Source organism: Monopterus albus, unplaced genomic scaffold (genome assembly GCF_001952655.1).
Source record: "Monopterus albus unplaced genomic scaffold, M_albus_1.0 scaffold376.1, whole genome shotgun sequence".
Classification (NCBI taxonomy): Eukaryota; Metazoa; Chordata; class Actinopteri; order Synbranchiformes; family Synbranchidae; genus Monopterus; species Monopterus albus.
The window spans coordinates 298534-320468 of NW_018128256.1; the positions used below are offsets into that span (position 1 = coordinate 298534).

At 39.4% G+C, this 21935-nt stretch overlaps 1 protein-coding gene across 1 annotated transcript in view; it reads right to left on the minus strand.

The window, feature by feature from the left end:
* adamts3 (ADAM metallopeptidase with thrombospondin type 1 motif, 3) overlaps nucleotides 1–21935 on the minus strand; it is an 88137-nt gene that overhangs the window by 10010 nt on the left and 56192 nt on the right. The window contains exons 8-19 of the mRNA XM_020585778.1: nucleotides 20639–20744; nucleotides 20043–20186; nucleotides 18227–18359; nucleotides 16121–16234; nucleotides 15334–15479; nucleotides 14991–15166; nucleotides 13745–13878; nucleotides 13027–13150; nucleotides 10329–10409; nucleotides 5582–5745; nucleotides 2229–2385; nucleotides 1886–2018 (exon numbers count right to left, since the gene is read on the minus strand). Of these exons, the coding sequence (XP_020441434.1) occupies nucleotides 1886–2018; nucleotides 2229–2385; nucleotides 5582–5745; nucleotides 10329–10409; nucleotides 13027–13150; nucleotides 13745–13878; nucleotides 14991–15166; nucleotides 15334–15479; nucleotides 16121–16234; nucleotides 18227–18359; nucleotides 20043–20186; nucleotides 20639–20744 (1612 nt within the window). The remainder of the gene's footprint in view (nucleotides 1–1885; nucleotides 2019–2228; nucleotides 2386–5581; nucleotides 5746–10328; nucleotides 10410–13026; nucleotides 13151–13744; nucleotides 13879–14990; nucleotides 15167–15333; nucleotides 15480–16120; nucleotides 16235–18226; nucleotides 18360–20042; nucleotides 20187–20638; nucleotides 20745–21935) is intronic.

Here is a 21935-nt window from a genome sequence, read left to right on the forward strand (position 1 = left end):
CCCTGAGATATTTACTTTATTTGTTTAAATGGAGTTGTGCTGAGAGCTGCAGACAAAGAGAAATCACTCAAAACCTATTTAGAAATAAAAGGTTTCCTAAATGTTTCATCCGGTGTCAGATCTAAGCAGCTTCAGATCTCTCGCCTCCCTCGTTCCTTTGCTTTAAAGATGAACAGAACAGATGGTGGGTAAACATTAACTTACTAAGTGAAATCTTCAGTGTGTTTGGCTGCCTCATCTTTGAGCACTGGATCTAGCTGACAGCCCAGAAAGCTGCCTCATGCAGCTTTGAAATTTGAATGGATGATTCTGGCTGCAGTTTTTCAAAGCCAGCTGCCATTTCCCCCTCTCATCTTGGTGTCTAACAGCCTCCGCCGCTAATCACCATATATGTATTCCTTTACACTTTCAAACCATGTCTTCCTCCTGCAGGGCTTTTCTGCCATGATCCTGCATTTAGACTGCATCACCTCAGCCAACATTAATCTCCTCAGATTTTCTTTTTCCTCTCCCACTCCAGCTGCTGCTTCAGGTGCAACAGCCACATGCAGCTGAGCTGTGGTTTTACAGAGAGGCGCTTCTTTACTCATGTTATCATGTCTCCAACCAAGCTGTCATCTTTTTTAAATGACGACTGCTATGATGGATCTCGTAACACAACTCACTGAAATGATGTAATGATAAAAAGTCAACTTATCAAGGTTTTTGGTACAAGGGATTTAAGGCTACATACTTTGGCTTGGTCTACATGGAGCAATAAGACAAACATTAGGAGACAAATGTGACTTCAGAGTAAAGCTGCTATTCATATGCAGTGAAGTAGAAGGAAACAGCTGCTGTAATCTGTAGTGAAATTGAGTTTGTAAAGGTAAAACATATCAGCACACTCAGCCACAGCAGAAACATGATTACATCTGAGTGACCGAACACTGAATACATGCCTTCATTAAATCACATTAAGATGCATTTGTTATAATTTATGATATTTGTGGTTTAGTCCTTAATGCAGTTGTAGGTTTTTTTTATTATGAGGCTAGTCATTGCCACTCATTACACTTCTAATCCTGTATAAGAGGTTTTTGTGACTAAATCCTTGGACCTGATTAGAACCTTTATTTTTTTTCCCTCAAACTGAAAACAGCAAGTAGTCAAGAGGCTCCCCAGAACCAATTCTTCCAATCAGGATGGTAAAACCTCTGAAATTATCATGGGACACAAAGAAATCTCCATTAAAATCCAAACTGATGAAACAATTTGAGGGTTAGCAGCTCTTCAGGGTAACAAGATCAACATTGAGATTCACCAGCAGACAATATATTTGCATAATTTTTTGTCTTGTTCAAACAAGAAGTGGCTTCAGGATGAGTCTCTGACTGTCCTTGAGGGGTCCAGCAGCCACAACGACCCCCTCGCCTGCCTTTCTACTTCCATATCTACCGTGCATTGATGTTTGTTAATGTTTAAACTACCATCAAAGTTAACAAGATAATAACGAGTTATCGCAAATTCCATTCAACGCCACTAATTTTGGGTCTTTCTGTAGCCACAGGTTTGTATGCTGAGAAAGTAAATCCAGGACAATAATTAATTTCTCTTCTACACCTCAAAAGTTATGAGCAAAAACATGAAGTGCTTGGACAAAAATGAAAAGATAACCTCCATGTAGGCCTTAGCTATAGTTCAAACCTTAATAAAAGAGAACAGATTTCAAGTGCTTATTATCAATCCTACATAGACACTTCAATAAAAGTAGCTCATTTAAATTCAACTCATGCTGAGAGAAACCACTTTAACATTTTATCTTAATAGACTGCAGCTACATCCCAGTTTGAATCTAATCAACACGTGAAATCCAATATGTTGCCCTGTCGGAGCCTGTACTCACTGAGGCTGCATGCAGTCCTGAAGGTTACACATCCTGCGGATGGGCTTCGGCTTTTTGCTGGCATCACAATGACCTCGATGGACCATCTTAGTGTCTCCCTTCTTTCGACAGCCATACTTAGTGTACTGAAACCCTGTGAGGTAAGCGTAGGTTTTTCATTATTAAATCATTGTATGATCCATTAAAAAACAACGAGACACACTGAACATTTAAAGCAACACTGAATTAAAATTTAACCAGTATATCCAGAGATTTTCACTAGGGCTGCAATCAAACTTTAAGTGTTGAATTATCTGCAGTGTTTTACTTATTTATTTTTGGGTAAAGTAGAGATGTGAATAACCTCCAGCACAAGGCTTGGAACACAGGGACCAGCTCTTCAGGGCCCATTCATATGTGTCCTCCTGGATGACGTTGTTGTTGTTGACGGGCACTGAATCTTCATGGATGATGTACTTGTACATTAAAGTAGACCGTGTTTCATTATTTTTGGGTATAATCTGCAAAACACAAGCACAAAAGAAACAAAAACAGTGGGATTACAGGATCCATGCAGCAGATTAGCATTGAAAGCTGGTGGCAGACTAAAATACCCTGAGTGGAGAAAACTCCCACACTCTGTCTCGCTTCGGCTAAATAATTTATGTACAACTCTGTGGAATTAATAAATTATTTAGCCTAAGTGAGACAGAGTGTGGGAGTTTCTACACCTTTGTTATCTGTTGCCCTCCTCAGAGATATTGTACCTGTTACACAACCAGGTGTGTAGACACATGTTTTTTTTCTAATACATGTAAAATACCCTGCAAGCATGTGAAAAGTGAGACCTTAGAAGCAGGAGTTGGTGTTGGTATTCGATATGAGAAATGAACACACACTTCTTTGATAACAAAACTGTCACTTTAGGAGGACAAAGATGAAATATTCCAGGTTCTTAGAAAACAGCATGCAAAATTACCAAGTATTTAAATCTATAGCAAAAGACCATCATCCAGTCTTAAATCAAGGTATGGTTCCATGGTGCATAACAGATTACCCATGTTAGGTTAGAATTTTGAATATGGAATTATTAATGCCTCATAAATATAACATTTGATCCGATAGTCAGAAAATTACCATTTTAAACATGTCTGCTTTAACTACAACATTTAGTCACTATTTACTGCCAAATCAAGAATGAATAATTACCATAATTATAGACCAAGGCAACACAAAACTCATGTTTAAAGCTTTTTCCCCTCAAAGAAAATCTTGGAATTTAAGAAAACCACCAAATTGCACATCTCAGTTTCTGAAACTATAGATAAACAAAATAAACTTCTCTCCTACTGCTCTCATGAAATTGCTTTTCAGAAAAGTGCTAGTCATGGTAAAACTGTGAATTAAGTTCTGTCAGATCCGATGTTCATCTCACTACATTTGACACAAAATTCCTTCCAGGTAATTTTTTTCCTGTTGTACAATGCAGACGTCAGCTCGCACACAAATGGAAATTCCAAAAATGATACTGATGCGACCTGTACTTTGAGAAATTAAAGCTGCTGTCTGTGGGGAAGAACAACAACAAGCAATGAGCAAAATGGAGGGTGAAAGTTTGTGTTTGTGTGTGTGAGAGAAAGCTCGCATGCTCACAAAACCCTTAACAACAGTGGAAATAGATTAAAAAGTAATCGCACAAATGGGGATATTTACTAAACCTGTCGCAAATTACCATCAGATGCACAAAATGTTGTGGAGCAGTAATTTTTCAATTTAGCAGCAGTTCTACCAACACTGATGATGTAAATGAGCACAGTCACCACTGTTTTAATTCAAATACACGGCCACTTATTAGGAGCTGCTGCCTGTATTGCACACACGTAGACCAAGAGGGAAGTGTAGACGAAACTGCAAGTTTACAGCGAATGAACTTTAATATGCTTAAAAAAAAATAAACAAATGTATTTCAGAACTTCATCCACATTATCTCCTGCCAGTCAAATCATCTTTTCTTTCATTCAGTAACTGAAGCATGGTCTGACCTGATGTGGATAAAAGATAGAACTGTGGCAGCTGCTCCAAGATGCTTAGAACAACCTACCAGTCGAGTACTGTGAAAAACTGTGTGTACCAAGGAGAGCAGGCGCTGTTTAAAGAGGAAGGATGGTTACACCAAATATTAATTTTTTATTTACTACACTTTGCATGAAGTTCACTGTACAGTAGATCACCTGCCTTTGGTGCTAAGCACTCGGTGTCCAAAATAATCCTCCAACTGTAAAATCTCAGGTATGAAATCCTTATGGTTTCTCCTCCCAGTCCCAGTACTATCATTTATTATCTCATGTCTAGTCTGTGCAGCCTATCAACAAACATGAGGCTTCAGCAGAAGCCTGCAGTCTTGATGTAGTTTAAGTTTCAAACCTTTGATTCAATGCGTAATGAATTGGTACAATCATGGTTTATTAACCTGGCTGAGATTACAGTAACTTTCACTAAGTCACTCAGACCACATCGCCGCAGCTCTTTGCTGTGTTTCATTGACTGCCTGTCAGTTCTGGGTTTGAATTGACGGTTTCAACTGATGTGCAGGCTCCTGCTCATATCTTCAAGCTGTTCCCAAATTGTGCCTTCTTAGTTCATTGTCCTGGCCCTTCAATATGCAAAGTCGGGGTACTCATTTAAAACCCACAATAAAATTTAAAATAAAATCTTCGTGGCATGCAGAACAAAACTGTATACAAACAGTGTACTAATTAATTTTCTAAAAGCCAGCTTATGTTTTAATAAGGGTTCAGAAAATGTTTCTAATTGCTGTATCATTGGTTAATTAATCAGCTTAATCAATAAAATCTAACAGATAATAGAACTGGGAGAACTGAGGAGAACTGGGGTTGGGGGGGCTGAACTGAATGGTTGGCCTGCTTCTTTTACATAAGTGCTCATTTTCAAGCAAAGCCTCTCAGAAGCCTCTCAGAATAATTCAAACACAAGCTAGAGCAGGGGTCCCTAGTCTTTATGCTAAAGAGAGCCCTGTTTTATCATTGAGTATGCTGATGACCCCTCAACCACCCACACAATTACTAATGGAAAAATAGAGCCCTTCTTTTCAAATTTGTCTTATAGATAGTTAATAATTTATCTAAATTATATAACAGAGAGCCATTAAACACTGCATAAAGAACCCCAACAGCGAACCTAACACCTGCTGTAAGTTTGTGAATACCTAGTAATTTTTAAAGTTTGAACAGGTTGTTTTCTGTATATACTGCAATATAGCAGATTCTCCTTAGCTTATATTTAATCTTGGAGTAATGTCTGGTCCTTTCACAAGCCAAAACTGCTTGTATCCATGTTCAGTGTAGAATCTGACTTGATACCTATGAGCTCATCCTCAGTTTGGAGGTATTCTACATCCTCTTCTTTTGCGAGAAATGGATCCATTACCCTCCTTTGTGACATATTCATTAACATCTGAAAATGTGGATTTCATCTTCCCATTTTTTTTTATAAATAGAACTGATGTTATAATAATCCTTAAATTTAGTTGTTGTTTTTTTCCATAGAAACAAGCCAAATGCTGAGACCAAAGAAAAAATCTTATACCCTTTAAAATGAAGAGGGCCTGGCGACCACCCGTGAAGCCTTGGTGACCCCTGGTAGGGGTTGGGACCCCCGTGTTGGGAACCACTGAGTTAGAAGATGATGTATTCTTACCAGAACCACCACAGGATCATGCAGAGGTCCGCCAGTGTGCAGAGTCTCCACATCGCCCTCGATCATGTAGTGCCACTCTACGCCTAAGTCGATGAAGCTCCTGGACTTGGCCTCCTCTCCTTTTCCGTTGAGAATGTAATGCCCCGTCGCCTGGTTCTTGATTGCTGTAATCAATCATTTGTTATGGGCTGCTGGCAAAATTGAAAAATCTGTATTCTATTAATTACAAAGGTCTGAATTATTTACTGAGAAGGACTGAATCACTCAAATCTGTCTAACATCAACTGCTTTAAACTCATCTGTACTGTAGGTACAATGCATCTGATGGGGCAAAACCAGTAACAGTTAAAAGATACCGAGTCAACCGAAAATATAGCTGTGTTGTTATTTTGATGTCCCACTGGTTTATCCCAAAACAAACATAATTCAGACCTGACTCACTGGAGCTAATATATCACGATAACCTCGATTACTATACTCTATGTTGTTTATCATATTTAGTTCTCATTTGGTTTGTTGACATCATGCATAGTTTATTATCTGGTATATTGTGATCAGGAGAAAACAAAAGACAATCAATGATGTTTAGAAGTAATTCTGTTTTTCTTTTCCCTGAAGAACTATTTGTGTATTTTGTGGATTCTTTATAGCACTTCTTTGTTCTTAAACTACATTTTGTTTGAACCGTACTGATCAGGTGCATCATTATTTCCCAATATCTGGGTTGTGGGTGATTGTTGCCACTGACTCAGCAATAAACCAATATCAATGAACTGCTGTAAACAAAATTTTAATATTTAACCACCACCACTTGCCACAAATTTACTCAGTTGTTGCTTTTACTAACAAAACTTTACTACGAATTCATTTTTTCAGATTCAACTGCATTTTCAAATAAAAAAATAATTAGGGTCCTTAATGGTTTCTTTATTTTTTTTAAACATTTGTTATCACATTCTCTAGCGAACACCTGTAGTATCTTATATCACCGGTGAACAAAGTTAACATAAAAAGTATGATCCTGGAGCAGCAAATAAAACGAATCTGAACAGATAAATCCATCAAATGAAACACAGTCCCACAAACCTGCTGTTTTCCTTTAAACCTTGTAATCCATCTTTAGTTCTGTGATTGAAATACACATCTAATATTGAAGTCACGGTGAATCAGTTCTGATTATATATTGGACTAATTCTGCTACGGTATGTATGAAATATTGACACTGACAGAAATGCAGAACTAACAGCAGATAACTACGGCACATAAACATTAGCCCTTGAAATATGAGCAAGCCAGAGCAGTCTCCACAGCGAACCATCAGTACGTGTCCTTTCACAGGTAATGACAGTGACAAGAGGGATGGAAGCTGTCCACAAAACTACAGCAGCGGAATCTGATAAAACGAACATTTTTCTTAAGCATAAGATGCTCAGATGGTCTCAAAGCAACTCCAGATGTATGCCTTAGATGAAGTGTATATAAAACACATGTAGTTTACATTATAATGTGAAGTTACACACATCTATTTTCACCTCATTTGCAATGGAGAGTGTTTTTTCCTTCCAGAGCTGCAGGGCTTTGTTTTATATTGACGCAGGATATTTCATGTAGTCCTGTTCTCTCTGGAAGCAAAGAGCCAATGCTGCTTCTACAGAAGCTGCTGTCATTCACACTAACCACCCGCTGGGCCTTTCAGCTTTATGAAAATGCACAGGAACGGACTATTACAGGCCATTGGCTGGCTCTAGAAGCCATGTGAGTTACTATGGTTACGCTCCTTAGAAATTATGGAAAACCTCTAATATCTTGCTAAAGGAGACATGACAGGAGAAACTAGTCAAATGCCCCAGATGACATATGTTTGCTTTCAAGTGAAGGAGGTTGAGGCGATCAGGAAGGAACAAAGGAGGAAGTTATAGTAGGTGATGGCAAAGCAACAGTCTGTGTAGAACGGAAGTCAGAGTGGATGGATGGGTCAGAAAACACAAGATCGTGCTGCTCATCAACAATAATTGACAGTCAACAATGTGACCGTGATCGTTCTTTAACCCTGACCACGTTTATTATTATGACAAACAATATCTTCTCACTAAGCTTAATTACTCATTTAACCAAAACCATTTTGGTTCCCTAAACACAACCAAGTTGTTTTTGTGCCTGAGCCTATGTTTGGAGCTCTTTTATGAAAAAAACTATCGATAATAAACTATTATAACTAATTAACAGCAAATAATAAAAATGGTTAATTACAATGAAAATAGCCCCTGCAGTGGCACCATCTTGCTCCTGTAATTACTTAGTATAGGGACCAAATGTGTAATAACCCATGTCAGAAAACAGTCGCTGACAAACGTATTAATCAAATCATGGAGCCTCTTTTTAAAGAATTAAACTACAATGTATATTTGTAATTGATTCTTTACAGATTTGTCTTTCTTTGGGAACCAACAGGCTTGAGGCTGAGTCCCACAGACAAAGGAGGGAAGTCAGAAAATAATGACAAATGGACAAAGACATTGTTGGTTCACAATGTTTTTTGACAAATGGGAAAAAAAGGAATACCAGCAGCCTTATCCTTTAAAGTTTCATCCTGCCAGACCAGTATTGTTGGTGCAAATAAAGGCAATTTCAAGCTGAGGTGCCTGAATCTGCACTAATGAGGTTATTATTGCTGCAGTACATTAGTGGGGTGCAGCAATCAAGTTTGATGAAACAAAGTTAATGTGCATCGACCTTGCTGTGACTCGGCTGCTCAAAGAAGCTGATGAGGCTGTTTCTGAAAGGTCAAGGATTTTTAAAGAAACAATTTAGGAGGGATTTAAAAGCCTTGATCAATTTAAAAGTGATTATTACTATTAATAAAACTTTCCTGTAAGAAATTGAAAACCTAACAAACCTGTTTGTGCACAAAACAAAAGGTATTGAGAGATATTTTTAAATTCAAAATAGCTGGCAAGAAACAGCCTTTCAAGTGCAGCAGCATCTCTGCAGTGTTCTTAACTTGGCCCCAAATGTTATAATTACACTAATTTGCCTAAATGGTGCATATGCAACTTCTCTGACAGATTCAGGGTTATAAATGTGCAGGTATGAAAAGGATGAAAAGGCCAGGCGTTCGTTCCTGCTTTTAGTCCCATTTGCAGTTTATAGACACATCAGTACTTCCCTTTTTCTGTCATTGTAAATCAGCCTCCTCATCTTATATGAAATCAAAATCAGTCTTTTTTTTTTGCTACATGCCATTCCACTCTAAAATTACTTGCTTGAATGTCTGTGATTAAGTCTCCTTGACTGATTGAAGACTGAGCTGGAAAACATCCTGCTGCCTGCCTTAACCTTATCAAGAAACCCACAGAATCACGTGGGGGTAAACTAGGGGAATCGACCAATCATTCAGAGCCTTGATCATTTCCGTCCTAATCACGGGAGAAAACACCAGGTAAAAAGGCACTCATAGGTGCTCCAGAAGCCTGTTTAAGGTGTTTAAACATTGCTCTGCCTAAATTATTTTTTTCTATTTTTTGTCATGGTTCAAATTTAAGAGCCCCTTAAGGCCTTATGGATTTGTTGGAAGCTTTGGACTGTGAACATGAGGCCCTTTCTCCTTTTGCACTGACTGAACCTTTTAAAAATGCTTTAAAATTCATCAAATGGAACCACAACACCTGTGTTTCTAATGTTTTTCTAAACTTTCATGTTTGTTCTGGTTTGTCTGGCACCTTGAAAATCCATTACAAACCAGTTTTTGAACCTGGCATCACTACAGTGAATGTTTGATTAGATTTAGTTACAAAACAACCTGATTAGGATTAGGGGAAATTATGGTTTGGGTTAAAATAGCTACTTTATTAAGGTTAGGGGACATTTGTCTTCAGTTTGATTTACTGTTCTAGTGATTCATCAATTAGTCTATCACATGAATATTACATTAATCTGACCATCTTTGGGTTTGAAGATATCACCATGGATCTGGGATATTGTCATTTTCACTATTTTCTGATTTTTATAGACCATGGATTTGTCACTTAAATGAGAAATTAACTAACAGATCAAGTCCCAGCTGGGTTAGGGATGGGCCTTCCACATCCAAGTCTGGCATTTTGTTGACCCATTCACCGACTGACATCTCCTCACTGTGAGGAATTAGTCCCACTACTTCCTCCTTTGCTCTCACCATACAACAGACATAGTCCCTATGGCTGTTGGAGGTTTTTGTTACTTGAACATAAACATACTGTACTGGGCATTTGCTCAAACTGCTGATGTTCCTCTACTGTACATATAGATCACAGCCACTCTCGTCTCACTTTGTGCCACTGTTCAAAATGTCCTAGACACAAATCTGCAGAGATACTGACTGCAGGCTTAAGTATGACTCTGAAGATACTGACATATTCCATGTTTAGATTCTTCTTGAACTAGCCATGAATAATGCTGATAATGTCTGAATATGCTTGGCCATGACTATGCGTTCACACGTCATCACAAAAAATGCAATGACATAAAAAAGGCTATCCAATATTTGCATGAGAGGGAGAACCCACTAATCTACAAACCTCTCTTTCATAGATAATAATTAAGACTAATTTTCTCAGCCTGGGAGCTGACAAGGAATAAACTATCATCTATGACTTGACAGTACATTGTCCCATTAGTCTTTCAAGGAAACAGGAGGAGGATGGTGCTGAGCTATTTCCAGACATCCTCTGATTTCGTGCACATGTTGGTGTTTTGAAGTCACACTTACCAAGATTTTGAGGGGAGGCCTCATGTTCTTGGATGGTCGCATGTCTAGCTCCAGGCGGAATGAGAAACATCTTAACGTAACCTTTGCCAAGTTTGTAGCAGCAGTAGCAGAAGCAGAAACGGGGTTAGGAAAGATAAGACAGAGACAGGTAAGTCAAGACGGTACAGACGGTCTGTTTGCTTGCAGAGGTGGACATGCCTCGTGTTTCAGAAGTTTTGTTCACTTTGCTCGTCAAAGACGTTTTGACGACATCTGAGGAAAAGAAAATACTATGTCGCCTTTCTGTCAGAAGCCTGCAAAAGTTTTATTGAAACAGGCCATAAAGGTTCATTCATATCCATCAGATTTATCATCAAAAGGCTGAGAAATATCAATATGTTCTTGTAGTACTGTTACACAGCTCAGCGTGACAGAAGGAAGTATCTTAAACAAACTTTAGTTCCCTTCCTTTGTGCTCATATTGAATACAGATTATACTGAATACGTGCACACAGGACATGACAGAAAAGAGCCTTGAGCCATGTTTCATCAAGGGATCAGAAGCAGGTTGTGCAGACTACAGGGCAGCAAAGTCTCCTTCTATCAGGCATGTCCACCACTTACAAACCTACCAGGACTCACCCAGTACATTTCTAGAGTCTTCCGTTTTATTTAAAATCACATTTCGAGCTCCTTTGGGCAAAGAGAAGACTCCCCTGGTTTTCCCTTCAAAATGAAACAAATGAGTTAGTTTCACAGTATTTACTCTCCTCTGCACTTCTCCACCTCACTCCTTCTCTGCAACAACATCACCTACAGTGAAAACATAATTAGCCAAGCAGGGACCAGAGGAATTCACATCAGATGAGGAGGCAAACTATTTTTTGCTGGCAGGATGGCACTTGTCAATCACCAGGACTGAACAGCAGCGGTGTAATTACTTGCCCTTATATTTGACAGGCAGGTCCAACACTCCTGACGCAGCGGTGCCTCTAAGGAGATTATGAATGCAACACGTGTGTTGTTGCCTGACTCATGAAAGGTTATAACAGGTGGCAGGTGTTCCTCATTCTACTGGATATTAAAGGCAAGAGCAGTGATCTACCTTCTGAGCCAACATTCTCTAATGGTATGTAATTTCCAAACCAATAGCTGCTTGATAGACATTACAATCTGAGTCTTTTTGTGTAGAATGTGTTCATGGGATTACTATTGCATTTGCACCCAGATGTATGAATGCATTGCAGAGTCAGCTGTAAGCTCCTTCACTATTTCTCATTTGTATTTTTCATTTCCTTTTTTGAACTGCTCTGCCCTTCAGTGAGCAGTTCACCATGTGAATCTGAGATGATGAATGAAGGTATGGAAACAGGAAAGGTTCCTGCATGCTATGACAGGGCACTCGACACTCTGCCTTTTCTTTTTCCATTACCGGTAATTGTAGTTTCTACTACTACTCTACAAGTATTTATTGTATTTATATGTTTTTATTTTGTCTGTAACTTTGTAGTGCTGCTGTTTTGCCAGGGCTCCCCTGGAAAGGAGGTTTCGTACATCAACAGGACCTACCCTGTAAAATGAAGGTTAAATAAGTCGTATAAAATAAAAAACAGGAGTTTGGCTGTGTTTGGGGGGGGGTTGTGTGCAGGATTTGTTTTTATGTACAAAAGATGATAGACAACAGATCCTCATAACCATTTGTGTGCACACCATCCCACAGAATGTGCTACATTTCCATCACTGATGTGAGATCAACTGATAGTTTTACAGGTGAAGACGTCTCACTCTGAACTACACTCGATTAACTCAAATTTTTTTCACCGATTATTCAGCGGTGACACAGAGTGATGCCTCTTTGCTTCATAAATGATCTTCCTCTAACAGCAGACAGTGGTGTTGTCTGTTTTCATTTTGTCCTGTCATTAATTTATGTCACAAAGTTTGCACTGCATCGTCCCATCGCCCAGCCCTAATTCATTGCTCAGATTCTCTTGCATGCAGTGCCACATCCCTTGAAATTACTACATCAGCTCCTAATCAAGAGGTTTATACTGCTGTTTGGATGGCAGGTGTTCATTAAGTTTATATACCATGACACATCAAACATAGTTAAGGGCAACAGTTTAGGGAAAATGATATGCAAAGATAGCACTACAGCTAGTAAGCTAATCTGCTAGCATGTTCATTGCTGATTTACCATCAGCTGTGTGAGCTACTATTACAGTGTTATCTTACAGACCAGATTACATTTGCACCTGTGAGCCACACAAAGGGTCAAAAATTCAGAAGGTGCTGGGATATAAACAAAAATATTGTTGGGTTTGGTGTTGACAATAAAAAAAAACTATAGCATAACATCAGCTTTAACCCTCAAGTGTAAATCAACGGGTTATCAGTCATGAAGAAATATAAGCATGACAATGCAGGTATTCTGATATATACTGTGCTTGTGTGGCTCTGCCAAATTAATGTAAATGTAAAGTAATGGGCTGGTAATGCCATGGTGCAGCATGCTGCACTATTGCCTCCACCCTGTGTATTATCTTCTTATTTTAGCCTTAATAAATGATTGAAGTAATATATTTATGATTTCAAAACAAGAGTGCAGTATTTCTAGGTATACTCCATTCATATAAAACATATATTCTCTGAGAAACTTTGTTTTAACAGAATTCTGTGTGCAGGATCTATGTTAGTGCTGGTCTCAGTGCACTCTTACCAGCTTTCTTTGGTGTTCGGGTGAAGGTTCCTTTGACGGTGCGGCAGTGGGAGTTGTCCCCGCCACAAACCCCACATTTGTCCTCAGCTTTGGTAGAGCCTATTTCTTTGTCACAGCCAACCTTCTGGAAACAAATAAATAAACAGATGAGGTGGCTTTTTTTGTCCTGGAACAAAGAACTTTACAAAGCAGATAAACTTCACTCTAGCTGTCATTTGAACAGCTGCTCTCTGAAATTCAGATGCATAAGTAGATAGAAGTAAATAGTTCTTGGACTCCTGGGCTCAAGAAAATCCATCAGTGTCCCGATTTCTGCAGATTTCACGTCTTCACTATTCCCCCAGCGTGCAGCTAATTGTCACCAAATATGAATATATCTACAAGGAAGAAGAAATTATTCACAAAAGATCTTCAGAAGACTTGTGTGTTTGTTTGTAACCAGGCAGCCATTTTAAGAAAAGCTTTTAAACTTTTAATCTTTACAAAGCAGTGTGCAGCTAATATCCCTTTCTGTGCAGTGCCATACTGTTTTACTGCCAGCAGTAAGTTCTAATATCTTGTAGGTGTGATATACAGTATTTGACATTAACTTCCATAACATAAAATTAAAATCTGAACCTGGTGCTGATCATGCAGTTTACCAACATCACACTGTGTAATGTATATGGTTATGCAATGAACTTTTTAATATATCAGGAGTCATGTAGATTGTCCTTACCACACATTCTCCACGCACACAGATACTGTAGGCATCCTTGTAGGAGCATCGTGTCCCATCATGCACCAGCTGCTTCATGTACGCCATGTCTCCAGTCTCCTTTGACTGACAGTACAAGTGGCACCTCTTGCTGGCTACAAGACAAACAGATTATTACTGAACATTTGACCAAGCACATGGAAGAAGAGGAATGTTACAACTGTTTTGTATTTAAAAGAGCCAGACATTGTTACACCTTTTTTTTTTACACAATAAGGGTTAATAAATGATTTAGTTTGAACCACTGTAAACATATATGGATCATGTACTAGAAAAAAGAAAAATAAACTAAATTTAACTGAAATGTTTGTTTTTTTCCCAACTGCTAGAAGGACCTAATCTTTAATTATTGCAAAAACAAAACAAACAAAAAAATAACACTTTTCTACTGCTGTTGCTGCTGGGATAAAAAAACCCAGCTTGACATTAAAAAACCATCACACTGCCAAGTATGGGTAAAACCTTATTGTAGTTACTAGGTGGTTCTGAATCAAACTGGGAGACAAGGTAACAATAATGACCAATAAAATGTGGCACACTGTAATACAAAATTCTTCATCCATAAAAGACCTTTATAAAACAGGGTTTACAAAGTGTTTACAGAGAAATAAAGACAAACCAATGAAACAGTGAGGACATAACAGAAACAACATACAACATAGAGAGATATGGATAAAAACTATTAATTGTATGCAAATATACAGAAAATGTACTGTTTCCGAAGGCTTCTGCGTTTCTCACTGGGTTTCTTCCTTTTTTTCAATACCCAGACCAGTTAAGCTTCAAAAAGTGGCAAACAGCTCGACAGAGCGAAGCCAGACAAAAGCCTGACAGTGCACAGACACAGAATACAGGTTCTCTATTCTCCATCACCGCTGTCAACAGGGCCCAATTTGCAGTTGGACAGCTTTAAAGTTTGCATAATGGTGCAGTGATGGGAGACCAGGAAAAGAATAAAGGAGAAGCCAAGAAAACAACAAAAACAAAACACACCTGAAAAGGTTCCTTTTGCACAAAGAGTGTGGTCACGAAGTTCAAACGGTCTAAAACTGCTGGGAACACCTCTGTTTTGGATATAAAGTGTGTTGGTTCAGTTCTGGCTGTGAGAACCCAGATCCCAGGCCTTTGTCAGCTTCACTGTGTTTTGTTTTGTACATAAACACTCACAATCCAGTGAAACAATCCGTTTGACATTTTTCTGTCTCACCGTCAGGATGCTCGTAGGGCAGCCAGTGGTGTTTGGCATTTTGAAACTCAAAGTGGGTGTTGCGGTGCTGGCACTGCTGGGCTCGAAAATCTTCAAAGTGTTTGGGGCAGTCGTCAGAGTTGCACAGCTGATACTCGTAGTTTACTCCTGGGCAGTCCTGGCCACCACTGGATGGTCTGGCAGAAAGAAAATGGAGACAGATGAGAAGAGCTGATTAAACAATGAGCATTTCTTTGACAACAATCACTGCCAAATAGAATCAGCATCATCCATTATTTCTACCTTAAGGTGTGACAATCATTCATGATGCCTGCTAGAATCAAATCTTATTACTGCTACTTACGCTGGGTTGTTGCACTGACGTGTCCTCAGCCGAACTCCAGTGCCACAGGACCGTGAGCAGGACCCGTATTTGCTCCAGGAGCTCCATGCACCATCTTGATTGACCTGGTTAGGGTTTTTCCACATGCAGTGACCTTTGTAGCACCACTACAGAGGATAACAGAGGAAGAATAAGCAAAACACAAAAGCCTCCCTTCAAGACTCAGGGAATAACACAGGGGAATAAAATGTCAAATCACTACATGGCCAGAGGTATATGGACAGAAATGTTCTTTACGGTTTGGGTAGTTAAGGGATTTTTTTTTAAATTTTATACAATACAGTGACATTTTAGACAGCAGTGTGCTCCCAACTTTGTCCAGAGTTTGGGGCAGGTCCTTTCCAGCTCTCTGTGGTCTGGAAGAACTACACTGGCCTGGCCAGAGCCTTAACCTCAGCACCATCAAAACCTAAGGTATAAATCTGAATGCTGACTGTGAGCCAGGTCTAATCTCTGAGCATCATTATTGGACCTCAGTAATGCTCTAGTGGCTGAATGAGAACAAATTCCTGCAGCCATGTCCATTCCTCTCAGACTAGTGAAGGCCACTGCAGCCTACTGGCTCAGAATGAGATGCTCAGCAATCATATATTCATGTAATGTAGATGAAGAATTACTAAATACAGGTTTTGGAATTATTACATTTTCATTATTTGTGTTATGATGATGGGAAAATGTCTGTATATAACGTGTTAATTACCTCTGTGTCCATATACTTTTGTAGAACTGCATGTAATAGACAACTCACTTTTCCAGGAGCACACTCTGTCCCATCAAGGGGTGGGCCTTTCTTGGTCTTGCAGAAGTAAGGGTTGTCTGGATGACTGCACCACAGCTGTTTACATGGGTCAAACGTACGAAACTGAAACACAGAAAAGAGGAAAATCAGATGTTACTGTAAGTGGGCTTTTGTACCGCATGTAAAAACTGAAGCATGCTCAGTTTCTGATGCACATGGCAGACTGAGCTCATAACATAACTCTGAAACATCTTACACCTTCTAAGAAACATCATCTGTCAGATTTTTTTAAATATTCTGAAGAAAAGTCTTACATCACTAATTTAAAAAGAAAAATTCCAGCTGTGACATCCAAACACATCTTTACTAAGGTACCATTACTATGCAGGAAACTATACACAGCTGCAGCTTCAGCTCAATATTTTGGATGATGATGCCTAAATGAGCTTGATATAACAAAAAGCTGATGGTATAAAGAATGCGAGAAGCAGCATATCCACTAAAACACTCTGTAGCTACTCTGATATTCCACGGTTGCACTGCTCTGTGCCTAAGAGACTGCTCTGTAGACCTAATCGTTGTTTACAGGTATTATGGGCTCAACTATAAGAGGCACTCTTCAGCTACTGTGATCAGATGATTTTTTCTTAAAAGTGGCCTCTTGGCTGCCTGAAGCATCCCTCTGCCAAGAAGCTTTGAGAGCAACATGAGCTGGTAAAATGACTTTCTAAGAGCTATCAACTGGTTGAGATGCATCTCTCATACTGGACGATCCATTTTCTCTTCCGGCTTACGAGTCATGACGCACATTCCCATCTGCAGTTAATTCACAATGCAGCTGCTGCTCTTCTAAGCAGAACCAAGAGCAATAGTTACAGCAATATCATATAATGACTTATTTGATCTGTACAAATAAACAATGCACATTTTATACCTGAGATCCCAGGGTCTTTTCCTGGGGTAGCCTTTCAAGTTAATCCAGCCATGAATATGATATGGTTAAGGTTATTGTCTGGTTTCCCACTGAGTTAATAAAGCACTTTATCTAATTGCTGGAGCTTGACAGGGTTTGGCGTGTGGTCTCCTGAATGGATCCTCTCAACAACCTCAGCTTACCTTCTGCTTCTCTATAAAGACCACACTCCTTCTTGTATTAGCACTGCATGTTGAACTTAGACATAAATGGCCCAGTGAAGAATCATCCAGTTCTATTACATTTACTGGCCTTTGAGTGGCAAAAGGCACTGCAGCAGTACATTCAACAAGACAAGACTTGAATATTCTAAAAGAATCCCGGCCATCAGCATCATTAGGTGTTGTTAGGTGTATTTTGACATCTCCCCTCATGTATTTCAAGTTTCTGAGTGCTGTCTAGTCAAACCAGTCATTTCTTGAACTGGTGAAAATTCTGTATTTAGATGAAAACAATCGTCAGTCAAGTAGTTTCAATCTGTTGTATTATCGGCTATATTCTGTTCTTTACTTCTGTGAGATTCCAGTTTTCACTTCATGTTAATTGTCCAGTACTGACAACAGAATAGAGTTGTTTTGGTAATCAGTTCATGTACTCAGGGGTCACTGGAGCCACTTCCTTCGTCCATCTTATTTATTAGGACCTGATAGAAAGAAAGTCTCCAGCATTTGAATCCTGAAGAAATTAACTGAACTCTCTGAGCATGTCTGTCACAGCCATGTCTCCTTTTCCAGTCTTGTTTCATTGCTCAGGTGTTGTTTGTAGAGGCACACTAGACAACTGACTGAACTGAACACTCGCCATTTGCCCCGGCCACTTTCTGGCAACTCTGCTGCAGCTAAATGCAGCGCTTCATTCCTGCCACAGAACAATCCATAGATCAACTTTTTATATCTGTTAGGCCACCCATCTAATTAGGACCTTTCCTCATTTCTGTGATAACAACCTGACATCAGTTAGGAGCTGGTGACATGAGCTGTGAAAGAAGACGATGACTTGTACTGATGAATACAGCTAATATTAATACAGTGACAGAATATCATCCTCCCATCTGCAGAGAATAAGCCAGAAGTATGACTGTGGTGGAAACTAAGCTGATGTCAGTTTGAAGTGCTGCAGCACCTGCAGAGTGTTGTACTCACTGAAGTGCAGATCTTATAGCCCACTCCAAAGTCAAATCGACACTGCTCATCCATCGAGTAATTGATGCCAGGAAGTTCAGGAAGTTGCGGCCAGTCATGTTTAAAGGGGTCATCCAAGAGGCAGTCGTATGTGCTGTCAGGAGATGAAAAAAGACACTGATGTCAAATACTAGGTGGAAAATCAAAGTCGTCATCCTGGTAAACCCTTATTAGCATTATTTACCTCAGAGCGAAACAAGCCTATTTAGCGCATATTTAAAACAGCGTAATTTTTAGTTTACAAGTATTTTTTTCTCTGTTCTCCAATTTTCTCCTGCTATAATCTCCTGTCATGTATTACTGATCCTCCTGTTGCTCCTATCAGCAGTGCAGTTATATATTAACCACTTATTCCCAAGCACTTCTACTTTACTAAGGATTAGTACTATCGATTAGTAAGGAGTAGGATTATTTTGATTCGGCTAAGGAAATGAAATGTGTAAGCTTCAACAGTGTGCAGACACACTTTTCTATCATTCTTTTGTGAAGGGTTTTCTAACATCTTGCTTTATTGCATGGTATTCATCACTGTCTCTAATTAATAAAAATAAACTTAATAAACATTACAGTAGGCTGCAGAGCGGGGCAGAAGGCCTGGCCAATCATTAGGGATGTATCACATCCTCTGTGCAGGGTACTGCCTTTGCAGGCTGTCCGTGCACAGTGATCTTTCACAGTGTAACTTAGATAAACACACCCTTGTGAATGATGGTGATGGTGTGTGATGCCCGTATGTGCTGTACATGCTTGTCTCTGTTGTGTTAATATGTAAATGTATCTGTCTGACAAACACAAAAAAAATTTTTCCAAAAGGACAATAAACTGAACAGAACTCACTTTGGCATTTTAACTATGTTATTATATTAGTGTCAGTGAAACAGTAATCATTAATAATAGTAGCTGAACAGATGTTTGATGAGCTCAAAGGGTGTTTTTACTTCATATTTCTTGCAGTAAAATATCAACAAAAACTGTCAGGCTTCACTGACAGTAGTTAAAAAACATCACCAACACCAGAGAGGAGCTCAGTGCAGCAGAACGGCAAATATGACTGACGGATTACGTGCTCATTGAACTGGTGCTGTGGTTACATTGACGTTATGCAGGGTTTTACCATGTAGACCACTTCAGTTTCTCTTCCTGACACCAAGGCATTATTTGAATACAGCCTTTTAATTGATTATTATAGGTTGTTCTGACCTCACAAGCCTGGCAAATTATGACTATTCAGATTTTGTAGCTGACAAAAACTTTATCTCCAGTCTGTGTTCAACCTGCCTGGGCAGTGACAGGGCATCCCATGGTTTCATCTGCCACCTAACTAATGAGCCAGCAAACCAAGACAGGCTGAAAATAGAAAGCAGATTAAATGCACATGGATTCAACACTTAATTTCAGCTCTAAGTGAGCAGTGAAAAGTCCCACAGTTCAGTGTTTTGTTGTCATGCGGCACCTACTGTACAGTGTGTAACTGCCCACTTGTTTAAACATTTGCCACTGTGACACCGGTGAAGATTCTCAATGCTGCACAAAGTAATCAGACATTCAATATCAACTCGTTTTGTTTCTCTGTCAGTAAGAGTTATGCATTCACATTTCAGTAGAGACTGACTGCACATTTCCATTGGTGTTCATGCTCTACTGAACTTTCCCAGTGAAAAACTGATTCTTTACAGCTGAGTAAAAAACCTAACAAGTCATTGCTCAGCTGTTCATTGCTCAGAGACATGGCAAGATACTATATCACAACAGTCTGACTTTGTGAACATGAACTCACTGAATGTATCTCTTCAGCTCCTGCCCGCTGCACATGGACCAGTGGTATCGATGGAAGGCCGCCTGCACCAGAGGAGCCATCACACTTCCCATCACTGTTTCGTCCCCGCAGCGGTTTCCTTGGCCGTCGTGCTCCATGCCCAATCTGCTCCCACAAGAAAACATTTTAAAAATAACATCAACATATGCCTATCCAAGTTTGACCTAGATCGAGAGGTTACCTAGCACCAGGACTTCAAAGGTAGAGTTTGTCTTTATTTCAGATATTTCTCGTGTACGGTTTTTGCACGTTTCAATAACGTGCACAGTTGTGATTCCAGCCCATGTGACTGTTTGTTGGTTTTGTGAGCACTCAAGGCTATTGTGCCTCTTCACATACATATTTCAGGGAATTAGGCCCGAGGAAGAAGTTCACATGCAGCTGTGGTGTTAAGCAGAAAGGCATCGATTCCTGTTGCACTACAGCACAGTGCCATGTTGAGCAGAAGAATGTGTGTGTTTAGATGCTTATAACACCTACACAGGCAAAGATGTGTGTTTAGATGCTTATAACACCTACACAGGCAAAGAAGGAAGAGCATAATAAGAGGAACCTACACATGTCCGGTCTCGTGAGCCACAACAAAGGCTGAGGAGAAGCCGTCTTCGTGGTTGAGGGTGCAGCTCCGCACTGGGTGGCACATTCCTGTGACTGGAGCATAGCCTGGAGGACACCGAGAGACAGCATGAAGGTTATTTATACATTATTAAATGATGAAAGTCAAGTCATATTATTATTATTGTTTAGGCAGCCTTAAAAGTTCAGCTTCTTTGGTTAAATGAAAACAGTCCGGTAGAATATATTTATATACAGTAGTTTATAACTTTGCAAGTCAGTACAGCAAGTTATATCATACTGAAAATTTACAGATTGCTTCCCAGCTGGCATTAAGTGGGAAACTCTTTTCTAAGGAAGTGTGAGTTTATTCTGCACAGATGTCACAACCTTTGCATCAGGTCCTCTCCTCTGTCTCCCGTTTCCTCCCCGCCTCTCTGCAACCCATTTAAATAATAAAATAAAGGCAAAAAGTGCAAACAGGAAGAAAAAAAAGAGTACGAAACACTGACATTAAATTATTTTAGAGGACAGGTTGATTGGTTCTCAGTACAGGTTGTACTGGACAAAAATAGTTTTCATGTAAGATCATCAGGAAAAAATCATGTTTTTATGAAACCTGTGGATTTAGATTTTATTGGTTTTCCCAGCTCTTTATAGAGGGAGAAAGTGAAATTCAAGCAGCCTGATCAGTCGTAATAGATTCCAGTAGAAGCAAAAATCAACAGGATTTGTGTGATTACGCGTCACTAAACGTGACAGAGGGGGAAAAACATGGACCGTAACAAAAGCATGAGCATTCTACGGGAGACGTAGGTTTTAATGCTTATTGTTTATAGTGCTGTTACTGTTTTCCCCTGCCTCAGTGTATGTAATGTGCTATATAAACAGAGCTGACTCGCCTTACTAACAGAACATTCCTCCTGCGTTTTACAGATGTTGTATTGGGTTACTAGATGGTAATTTTAAAGAAATAATATGATCAATGGCAGAAAAATGCATGTATAAGACAATAAAGTTATGCTTAACACTGATAAACCTGAGCTTGACCTTTAACACCTTTTAGTTTTTCTAACATTACAAAAGACATGTTTCAATCTAGGCGCAAAAGCTAACACAGTGTCCCTTACATTATGTTTTGCATTCAGTATTACATGTCTGCCCCTCCTTGAACCGCCACCTTATTGTGGTGGAGGGGTTTGAGTACCCGAGTGATCCTAGGAGCTATGTTGTCGGGGGCTATATGTCCCTGGTAGGGTCTCCCAAGGCAAACAGGTCCTGGGTGACGGGTCAGACTAA